Genomic DNA, 12,055 nt, shown 5'->3' with positions numbered 1-12,055 from the left:
AACAATCCATTTTAAAGCCTATCTTTGAAATAGTAGATATTTCTGGTATCTGACTATTGCAGTAGTCAGATACCAGACCCAAACAAATAGGCTTAATTGAAACAAGTTTATTTTTCACAAAATATACTGAGACAATAAACCAGGTCCATATTAATTCTATAGCAGCTAGAATACTTGATTCAGTTATACTGGGTGAAGGATATTTCCAAGGAAACAATCTCTGCATGGTGCAAATCTGCAGGCAGCTCTTACTCATAGTTTTTTAATCATCATCTTCCAGCAGAAGCCAATCTTACCTGAGGTACTGAAGCTGCCTGATGTAGTTTTTCTCTGTCTGTTTTCTAGGTAGTGTAACAGATGAGACCACAAAGCAGATTTTCCCTAAAATAAAAAAAAAAATTAGTTAAAGAAATCACTATCAGCTGAATAAAAAAAAAAAAGTTTAAATCATCACTGAAAGTATCAGCCATAACAAAAACTTGCTTTAATATGTTTCTCCCTATAAAGTCATTGTTAAAAACAAAAAAATGAGACACAAGTTGGAGGTGCTTGGGAGCTGTAAAGAGGTTGAGAAAGAAAAGCAAGGGTCAAGCTACTGGGATCTAATGATTCTGGTAACAGGAGAAAGTCAATTGAACTTCATTCCTCATAGTTCATTAACATGAAAAGAAAACATTTAGAAGCTTGTAAAACTCTATGTGGGAGTGGAGTTCTGAGGCCGTAACCTGTAGTATGTGTCTTTCTTTCCTTGCCTCTCCAGCAGTGAAATGACAAGAGATGGAGAGCCAGCCTGAGTAAACCATCTTATACCCAGACCAAGTCTTGCGCATCTGCTTCCTTTAGGGTACAGGGCTACAGATGCATGCTGTCAATTTTCAGAACTGCAAAAGATCCCCCTCAATTTCATCAGGCAGAGGACTTGGATAATCACAAACACAGTAAGACAACCCAAAACACAACCAGGATAATGAAAGCTTATCAGCAAGAATACTCCAGCTCTACACATTAAAAAAACAACTTAAAAGTTAAAATTTGGGATGTTGTATTTAGGCCAAGATAAATCCATCAAATGATGTTAAATGATGCACCTTGCTCATTGTGTTGCTTTCTTAAACTTCTGGTGGCTTAAGCAGAGCATGAGGAAATCTTTCACTGGCAAACTAAAAAGATTCTTGGCTTCATCCTAAAATATTCTGCATGACAAACCAAAAGCTTGCAAAGCCACAGAAAGGCAGCAGTAATTGAACAGGGGCTCTCCAGCACATTAATTGGAATTACTTACAGAGGAAATTAATTAGTATTACTTATCTTCCTAAATTATTAAATTAACTTGAAATCCCAGTAAAGATTTAGCAATTCTGCATTTCAGAAAAGCAGTCATATCACAAAGCCATATTTTTATTTACAACTTTGTGCAGAAAGAAACCATGACCGTAAAGCAACAGTTGTCAATTCAGCACTATCAATGTCATCTAAAATCATGCAAGCGCCTTCCTAGAGGGACAGTAATTATGGTTCAACTCTGAAATATGTTTTTTAAAAACTATCTTTAAAAAAATCTCTAAACACTTCAATCCTATAGCTCACTACAGCTGACATAAAGAACTAACGACCACGAGGGATTATTGCAGAAGTGGCATGCCTCCAGAAGATAAAGCCTAGAGCATCTGTAAAATCTGTTGAGAAAAATCTATTAAAAATACGCATTCAGTGGTGAAGATAAAAAAAAAAAATCCAGAGAAGCTCAATGCCTTATGTGTGTACCTGACAGATCCATCATGGAAAGCCAATATTGCAAGTCTCAAAAACATAAAAAGAGAGCATGAAAAATATCAACCAGGGAACAGTTACATCCAAAATGGCATTTCTCTCAATAAACACACACATGCACACACAGTCTAGTGTTCAGCAACTAGCTGCCGTGGGAAGAACTGCAACAGATCACATAAAGCGGCAAACAAAGGATCCTGCAGCAAATAGATGTCAACAATCACGATGAATGTAAGAACTCATGCAGTATGTATCTGCCCACTTCCTTTACCATCATGGTACTCTCCTTTAACTTCACCAAATAGCAATGATGATGCAAGCTGTATCTATAAGGGAAAGGAAGATAGCCTAAGGAAAGTAGTGGGACAGAGAACAGGCAAGGGAATAACCAAGACCGCCTGAAAGTTCAGACTACTTGAGTCATCAGACCCTACATCCGACAACTCTCCTGCATTGCTCTGGGCAAAGGAAGGTGTGGATTCACCAGGTGTGGAAGAATCTGTAGGTAGCTAATATAGGACTATCAGCGTTTATCAGCAGGGAAAAAGGTAAAAGCAGGAATTGGTGGAAGGAAAGCCATCCTCATTACTACGGCCAATTGAGGAAGAAGAGTCTTCCTTGGCTTATTATTGAAAAATAAAATAAAATTGTTGTATGAAACAGCAGGCTTTTGCATATTTAATAAAGGCCAGCACATCAGAGAATTGGTGGTGGGTTTTTTTGTTTTGTTTTTAAAAACCGTGGATCATAATATGAGATGCACTGCACTTTCTCCATCAGGCCTCTATTACATTGAACCACTCTATTTATTCCACCATTCAGCACTGTTTGCCAACATCTGCAATCAATCCAAAGCATTAACCTTATGTAGGGTTGGCCGTCTGGTGGTCTGAAAGGCCCAAATCTGAGTTGAAGCACAGTATACTGATGCTCTGTCTTCTAAGACGAAAGCAGTACAGCTTCTATCCTAAGTGATATACAAGAGGGAAGGGAGAGAATCACATGATAAATCTTCACATAGAGAACTGATATATATTTTGAAGGAGAGCAGATTTAAACACCTGCGCTTGGGTGCTGGGAACAGAGATACTGAATTACAGCTGTCTGGATTATGTACATTTATTCTGCACAGTCTTTAACAAAAAAAGTTATAATCCTTACTGTCCTTGCTATTCCTTTGTACAAAGGAGGAGGAAAGGATAAAGGCCTTCCAAACTCCATCTACTCTCCCAAGTGACTCCAAACAGAAGAGCATGACAAAAAAAAAAAATTATTAATTTTATACAAAAAACAACACCTCTAACTAGTGATCTTGTAAATGTCACTTAACCATCCCTACAACATTCAGGAAGAACCAAAATAGCAAGGGTTTTACTCTTAGAAACTAAATTATCCTTCATGAAAAAAAATTCCCCATACCATATCCCATTGACAGCATCTTTAACATATGCTGCCTTACAGCCTATGCAATTTCATTAATGAAAGTATTAAGAATACAGAAACATTTTTATTTACCATCCTATTACAAAAACACCAAAACCCACAAATGAAACAAACAAACAAAAAAGCCCCAGGTCAAATGGAAAGAAAGTCTTCCAAGAAGTCATCTGTGGAACACATCTACGTGTGCACTTGCACATACCCCAGAGCAAAGAGTGGAGACAGACAAGGGGGCAGTAACTGACATAAAAAAGGCTGGGGACACACACAAGTATTTTAACACATCTATATACACACAAAAGGTATCCTCTGGAAGTGGAGACAGGAAGAGCATAACATGACTTCAGGAAAGTGTGCTCTGCAACATACAGGAATGTTTGTTCCTCACCTGTTTGACTTGCAGACCATGGCTCCATATCCTTTCTAAGAGGTCACACAGACTGGCTATCAGGGTATTCTCTTCTACACCGGTGATATTCACTTCACCATGACCTAGCTCCACAGCTTCGCGACCCATTTTTTCAACCAACATCCTCTTGGTCTCAAAAAGGACAAGGCAAAAGAGAGTTAGTTCTTTCCACAGGAACTTCCAAGATCCCTTACACTTTTTAAACAACCAACAAGGAAGCACATAATAGCAAAGATGTGGCAGAATAACCGGGCATATGTAGTATTTCTGAAGCTAGTGCAGGACTGCGTTTCTTTTATCCCTGTTTTTCAAGCCATGGTAGCACCAGTGTTGATCACTTTACAGCCTCTTCTGTCTTTCTAACAAGGGGCTTGCAAATGGGCACATATGCTTCCACAGAATAACCCCAGCAAAGGGAACAGCAGGCCCCACACTGACAAACTAGAGGCCTAGCAGCAAGGCCCTGCAACGTAGGTCTTGGGTGTTTCTGAAGCCCAGCGAGTGCTGGACTGGGAGCAGTATGCCATGTCCACCTCCTCCCAGAGGAGGTGAACGTGCACAAGCACTTCCAAGGAGCAGGGAATACGTCATTCCCGTGAGACTCCGTTCTGTCAGAAGGGTATCTACGTTTAAATCGAACCCATTCTGGAGTGCATCTCTTGAGCTTCCTGATGAGCCACATTCTCCTAAGTCGTGTGCAGTTTCATAACAGTCAACAAAGCTCTCACCAACTCTTAAAGTACAGTCTCCCAGTCACAATGTATTCGTCATATAGCTGCCTGGAGGGAAAAATGACTAGGGAATCACTTCTGCTCATCTCTTACACATTTTTCATCTCTGTTGCTATTCTAGAGTAGCTCTCAAATGAGTAATACTCCCTTAGGCACCTGTGAACAGTCTTAGCTGAGATGAAGAACTCCAAGCTAGTCTCTAGCTTCTTCTCCTCCTCACCTCCCCTGGTAATTTCTCTCTCTGCTAACAGCAGGCTCACTACATTCACTGGAGTTGCATTCCCACAGAGAAAGAGCCAAGTTTATCTTCAAGGATTTTCACCGTCATATGCCTCTATTAAGTGAAGGGGATTATTTGGACAGTTTCATATATACAGAAAACTAAAGTGAAATCAGAAGTAGATGCACATATTGAACACGGTTTTATGAAAAGTTGTATACAATTCCTATATTACCTCCACTGACTTAAGGCAAGAAATGTGTCTATATGATAATTATTCTCTTTACTGTGTTAGTGTAAACATTAACATTTAATTCAGATTAATATACTGTCAAATATATACTGGTGAAGCATGTGTACAAACTAATGCCAAATTTCTTTGTTAAGTGCTTGAAAACTTAATGTTTCAGAAGTTTGTTAACCCACTTCCTTTAGTTATGAGAAAAGCTCCTGCATTTCACCACAACCTCCTCTTTTGGAATATTCTCTCTTGTTGAAATAGTATAGTCTCATTAGCAATAACTGAAATATGCTATTATAGACATGGGCTGTGGGATGATAAAGACCCATCAGAATATTCAACCTCTTTCTTTCATTTTGCATTCTTTATCATAAATCTGCTTGATAACGTTTCCACTCCTTGCAGAATTTCTAAATACGTTATCTCTTCATTAATTTCTCACTACCGTGCAAAAATCTTTATAGGGATAAAGCAGAAACAGATGGCAGAAGAGTGGGGTTCAAACATATTGGCCACAAAATGGTCCATAAAGGATGGATATGAGGTGCAAGAGAACAGAATTATTCTTTGTATTACCTTATTTCGGCATTCCTTCAACAAGCCTTCTACAAACTTCCAGTTTGTTTGTGCAATTACCGATGGAGAGAGGTTAGACAGTTTGGGCTGCCGAATAGTGCTGCCCAGATTCCTGGCTTCTTGGATATACTTCTGTATTGGGGTAGAAAATGGACAAATACAGATAAAAGTGCAAGTGAGAGTACTTTGCCAAGAGAAAAGGGTAATCTCTCCTTTATAACCCACCCCTGTGCAATGAAGAGGAAGGGATCACATCCTCTTTCAGAAAAGGCCCCTTTTTATGTCCAGTACTATATTGGGCTGAGACACATAAGGTACTATTTCACTGGAGGTCAAATCCCCATTTACGCTGTCTACCTAGTATTAGAACACACACTGTTGAATAACAAAAACATAATACAACTGCCAAGGGTATTTAGATGCATAGAGAATCAACTACTCTCTCCACCACTAAGAACTGCCTTGTTATTCTTTCATATAAAATGAAAGTTTGTAATAATTACCCAGACCAAGACTATTCAAATGGCAGACTAGTCTACATGGGTACTGCAAGAAAACTTTGCCTGGAACTTGACAAGATCCGAGATCTGTGCTATGCCCTGCATTCCTGCAAAGCTTCTGTTTCTTATTGACCCTCCCAGTCTTTCAGGAAGCAGCTGCAAAATGCTACTAACAGCTCTCAGCTGTGAACCATCTGCATTTTTGAGCAAAATCATTTCCTGAACTCACTATACTTGAAAGAGCTTTTCTGCCATCAAGGAGTTGCCATTGTTTTCACCTCAGAGACAAGAATAACATGACAAATGTTTTGAAAGCCAGGTGATCACAGATTGGTTGGGGCATGGCTAACTGTGAATAAGTGATAAAGTCCTGTACAGGCACTGACAGAATACTCAGGATTAGTACATATTTCAAGATTAATAGGTAACTTCTCTAGCTTACACTGAAATAATGACCAACTGAAAAGTCAGTGACTAGACAAATATGTCAAATACGATACGCAAAGAGGTAAAAACACATCTTCTCCATCAGCCTTGCACTACAGAGCCATGATATATACATTTAATTAAGCATCTTTATCCAGAACTATGATTACAGTCATATTGTGCATTGGACATACCAGATAACGCTCTGACACAGATTTTATAGAAGGTATGAAGGGCCAATCATGCTGGTCCCAGTCTAAACATAACTGCAACTGAAGCTCTGACATGGAAAAGTCCAGGTGCTGGCAGGACAAGTTGGTAGCAAAAAGCCAAGCAGACCGTGTAAAGTGAAAGTGGTAAGCGGATATGAAGTAATAAAAGCAAGCATGCAAAACAGAAAAGGAGAAGAGTGAAGACATAATACAGTGCAGAACTCCCAAGCATTCAACATAAAAATAAATTTATAAGTAATGAATCTGAAATGAGAAAAAGAAAATATGGTGTTCAGTCACTGGATTGGTGTAAACTCTGCCCTCCACTGGGCACAAATATTTGCAAGTTAAAAGCCACTAAGTCTCAATTCCACAGATTTTTGTTGGCTGCCCCAAAGCTTCAATGTCCAAAACTCACTACATGGCACTTTGAAACCACTGCCTCCTGCTCAGCCTGATCCCCAGTGTTCATGTCAGAAGGGCTCCCTCCCCATTCTTTCACACTTAATAGGAAAGTCTCTGCTTCACCTGGGAGAGGGGGTGAATGTTCAGTCAGTAGTATGTAATCAAAAAAGTACAGCATAAAACCCTGGAACACCAGCAGAGATTAACCTAGCAGTTGGTACCCTCACCTGAGCATGTATTTGTAATTTTTATTCCTCAGAAATTATTTGCCTCATGTGACAGAGTAACTCCTATAGGATCATCAACTTGTGAAGAGTCAGTTAAAAAACAAAACAAACAAAAAACCCCAGAGACTAGAGGTAGATTTTTGCCTTTGTAATTACCAGAAGTTTACATGTGCTAAACATCTTAATTGTTAAAAGCAATAATGAGGTTACAAATCAACTATTCTTCACTTCTGTTGCTTCTAAGTAAAAAGTACTTTAGAGTTATCTGAGCATATGGGACATGTCAAAGCCAGAAGCTACTCCTCGTTTTTTTTATATGCAGACATTCTTCTATTACATGGCTACGAATGACATAGATGACATTACACTTCAACAAAATTTTAACAAACCAATGAGAAAATTCTGGAAATCAGTACACTGGAAAGGCAATTAAACTCATCACTACCATAAAAGAATGAACTGGACAGACAAAGATAGTGGATTTTGACAACACTATCCTAACAGACACGAGACTACTTTAAAATTCCAAATGAAGTTTTTTCTGAAGATATTTAACAAGCCAAGAGAACATTGTCTTCAATGAACAACATACATATTAACAAAAGTAAAGCTTTGGGGTTACTAAACAAAAAAAAAAAAAAGCTGATATTTTAAACCAGATTATTCTTGGAATTACCCATAAATCAACACCCGGTGTAGCAGTTTGCAGTCTGTATCATATGAATCAGAAACTGCACTGTAATTAGTTCACATCACCTAGATCTTTCAAAATCCCTTCACCACAAAGAATAACTGTGTCAGCTGTAGAAGCACTCGTGAGAGAAGTTATCAGTTCAGAAGGCGCGTAAATCAGCATCAGACTGTGCTGTGTAAAAACAGACACATACCTGAGAGCATGGGTGGGCTTCACATTCCCACCTTAGAATGAGATTGTGTGTCAATTTGCCACCTTAAGACTTCTTTTATGGTCTACAGAAGAAAAACAGGCAACTCCAGAAGGCAATGTTTCTGATTTTAGGATTAAATTAATCACTCTCTGGAGGTAGTTATCTTTCCTCCATCAAATATATAAAAGAAGCACAGGGTGACCAAGTTATTTAGAGACAGGAGATAGATGGCTAAAACCTGTTAATATTAATTCCCCCCTTCCCCCTAGCCCCCCACTTTTTTTTTTTCCTTTAAAGCGTGTGCTGATGTTTTCAGAGAACTCTCCTATACATGGGATGAAATAATTTTGTCCTGAGAGGGCGTAAAAATGGCGTAAATTTTAGAATAAGCAAACTAAGTATTTTTGGTCTGCTAAGGACCAAGAACCTCATTTGTATTAAATACACATAAGGGAGAGCAGAGATGGACTGCAAGTAACTGTCTAGACATTTCTAAAAGGTTACAGAGCATTAGTCAGACAATTAGGAAAAAAAAACAACCCAGATCTCTATAGTTCAACAATTTTCACCTCTCTCTGATCATTGTCAAGACGCAGGTGTTCTGTGTGTTGCTTCTGTCTGTCCTTCCGTCTCCACTGTGCAGGAGCATTTCTCTTTGTCCACCTAGATGGAGGAATATTATTAAGCAGATGTCAAGAGATAGGTGAAGGACAGTGGCAAGGGAGGAAGTAAGTTTCTATTTTATTGTATATTGAACATTTTGACATCAATTGCATCAGACAAAGTCCAGCTGCAAATAAACACAAAGAATTTCTGCAGAGCAATCCAACATTGGGCAACCAAAGGATTTCAGAAAACTAGATCACATACACCTGCTTCGTATTTTTCTATTCTTTTATGATACCCAGTTACAATTTACACCTTTTTCCTCTTCCTTCAAAGTTTTTATAAGAAGATATCCTAAAATATTTGCTAGCTCTTAACTGAGATCCAATAAGGACATCTGCTTTTATATCAACAGTAATTATAAGTAACTCAAAGTACATCAACTATAACCTCAAACATAATAAGGCTTTAAGTAATTTGCTTCTCGAAGTCTGGACTTAAAGAAAAAACAAACGAAGAAAGAGACATTAAAAAAACCCACCACACACAACCCACCCACATAATCTGATCTGTTCTAACTAAAAAAAAAAAAAAAAAAAAAAGATACTGAATTTGCCTTCTAGTATCTGTGTTTTAGTACCATTCCATAGATCTTGCCAAGATCCAGCACCTGTTGTCCTAGCTTACTCACTTGTTGCTTACTGGTCCAGTGGATAAAACATCAGACTGAAGCTTCGGAAAAAATCCAAGCTCATATTTCCCTTGTCCAATTTTCATGTCCAGCAAGTGTGGGTGGACTGCAGTGTGATCTATTTTTGCTAGCCTTAATTCAATAGATTTCTCTGAAATAGTAAGAAAGTTAAATTTTTTTTTTTTAAGGTGTCTTAATCACACATGTATCTATAATCACACATCCTCAACTAAAAGCAGATCTCAAATTTAGGAGAGGAGTTGGAAGTTTCTTATTGACCCGAACGGGTACACTAGTACAAGAGTGTGTTAAACATCAAAAAACTACCACCAAAAGGAGAAAAATGTTTATCTTCTTAAGCTCAAACATTTTTCACACAAAGCATGCAGGAAAACAGTTGAGCGCAATTAAATTTTACATTAATTTCATCTCACATTTCAGCTTCCTATATAACATTTAGTTCCCAACTTAAGCTTTACACCTCAGCTTTTTTGATCTGTATTTTTTGAGGTTTCAAAGCATGAATCATTACTTTACTTTAACCTAATGTATCTAACAAACAGGACTGACTAGTTGTATTTTCTTAAGTGTCAATAAAGTGGCTTATTACTCTTACCAGCCTCATCAATGGTTGTGCACTTTTGATACATAGATGTGCGCAGAGTCGGCGTCCTAACATTTAGCAGCCTAATTTTATCCACTCTAGAATCAAATACTCTCAAAACAGGGTCTTTATCATCTTCATCATGGCACATAATCTTATTGTCAATAAAAGATGCAAACATTTGGGTCTCCAGGAATCTCGAGAGGAAAGGCAAGTAAGGTTCAGGCTGGTCCGACAAGAAAGATGCCTAACAGAGAAGAAGAGATAAGACCATTTGGGAGTCTGCAGAGAGAGATATACCCACCAAACCCACGAATTTTTCTAATCAAGGATGTATTAGAGTGCTTTGGTGCCACTTAAAGCCTAGTTTTATTACACACACCAATTCTATCTCCGAAACAGGCAGTCTATATGAAATCTTCAGCTCCATGACAATCACCTACTATAAAGCACAATAATTATCAAACTGTGATTTTACCATTTCCTTAATTTTCTAAAAATTTCAACAGAATCCCAGGAAACCACAACAACAGTACCGCAGGTGTGGATATTATGTACTTCTGGCTGGGCTCAAAGCTTATGAAGTTGATGAGAACCTTTGCATACGATTTGATGGGAATCAGATTAGCATTTTAGCAGGCAGTGCTGCAACATAATCTCCACCCACGTGAACTATCCTGCTGACAAATATCCGGTCTCCAATAAAGAAGACAGTAGTAAAATTTTAAGAACTGGGTCTTGTGTTTCCCTAGAAAAGAGCTAGGAATACATTTGGTACACATGTACACAAGTGTTATGTGGGTCATGGCTTTATTCATTAACATATTCAGCAACTCCTCTGGTTAAAAAAAAAAAAAAAAATCATTTTCACTAGTAATATTTAATCTTAATGTAGATGTTAGCCATAAAGTGAGGCTTTCTAAGATATTTTTCTCCAGCAGGCTGTATCTTTCTACAGTATCCTTAAAAGAGTATCTTTATCTCTCTAAGTGTGGATATGTATACATTTTTCCACAAAATATACAAGATGTGACTCTCTTGGGGAACACTGGAATTTAAGAAAGAAGTTACAAATTTGACAGTACTGTTTTCCATTTTATGGCCCAATAAACAAAGTCTTAGGTTTGAATACCGTTTTACTTTTTACATTGACATATCTTCCTACCACAACTTACTTTATCAAAGTTTTGCATCTGTTCCCTGTTTGTAAACCAAGATTCCTTGTCCTGACTGGGTTGAATGACAAATACTTCATAATCTGCAAACATTTGTGTAAAGCGATTGGCAAAAACTTCACGGATTTGAATGTTCAGCTGGTAAATCTTGAATTCTTCTTCATCACACTGAATTTTAAGATCCTTTTTGCTACTGGTCTCCTCTCGCACCTCCAACTAAGAAAGTAAGGGAACACACAAAAAAAATTGTATTGTTGCTTTGTCAGGTATTCTAGGTATACAAGATCTTAACCTGCCATTCAACTGCTACTTCTCAAGTCAACATTCCAATAAAAAAAAATTACTTATAGTTTCAGGCACTGTAATAAAACAGCAACATCAGAAAAATCTAGAAAGAAATCTTTGTCTATAAAAGTTCTAATTTCAATAATAAACTATAACCTCCTTTAGTACTGGTTGCACTGGATATGCTTTAGATTAAAAAAGGATAGATAACAACCATATACATGCCCACATATGCCATATACTTAATTTACTTTCTTTTACCCTTTAATCACCTGCATAGGCTTTTTAGGGGTTTTTACTACCCCTGCATATTAGGCAAATACATATTTGTCTCTGGTGTAATACAAGCCCAAGCTTAGTACTGTTACAGTTTAATACATACCAGCTTTCAAATGAATACAGAAATGCACAGTAAAAAGAAGCTGTGCATGTCTAGTAGCTAGTTTCCTGTAACCTAAGTCCTTAGCAGCGTATTGCACAATTCATCACTGCACAGCCCAGAGTAATCTTTAATGAAATAAAATGCATTTTCAGTTAACATGTGGGCTAAGATTTATGAAGACAGCAATATGAGATTCAGATATTAAATTCATATTAGTTTTGATAGGAATTGAGTATCTAGAAAAAAATCAAAGCCACATGCATTCATG

At 37.7% G+C, this 12,055-nt stretch overlaps 1 protein-coding gene across 1 annotated transcript in view; it reads right to left on the bottom strand.

Moving 5' to 3' along the window:
* The window catches only part of DENND5A (DENN/MADD domain containing 5A), a 72,161-nt gene that overhangs the window by 18,851 nt on the left and 41,255 nt on the right, over positions 1-12,055 (bottom strand). The window contains exons 7-13 of the mRNA XM_010563802.1: positions 11,121-11,336; positions 9,958-10,192; positions 9,342-9,492; positions 8,614-8,707; positions 5,388-5,519; positions 3,599-3,751; positions 297-381 (exon numbers count right to left, since the gene is read on the bottom strand). Coding sequence (XP_010562104.1) covers positions 297-381; positions 3,599-3,751; positions 5,388-5,519; positions 8,614-8,707; positions 9,342-9,492; positions 9,958-10,192; positions 11,121-11,336 — 1,066 coding nt within the window. The remainder of the gene's footprint in view (positions 1-296; positions 382-3,598; positions 3,752-5,387; positions 5,520-8,613; positions 8,708-9,341; positions 9,493-9,957; positions 10,193-11,120; positions 11,337-12,055) is intronic.

Source organism: Haliaeetus leucocephalus, unplaced genomic scaffold (assembly GCF_000737465.1).
Source record: "Haliaeetus leucocephalus isolate CR32 unplaced genomic scaffold, Haliaeetus_leucocephalus-4.0 Scaffold173, whole genome shotgun sequence".
NCBI lineage: Eukaryota > Metazoa > Chordata > Aves > Accipitriformes > Accipitridae > Haliaeetus > Haliaeetus leucocephalus.
Note: the sequence above shows the minus strand (reverse complement) of the source record. Positions and strands in the feature narration are given on the sequence as shown.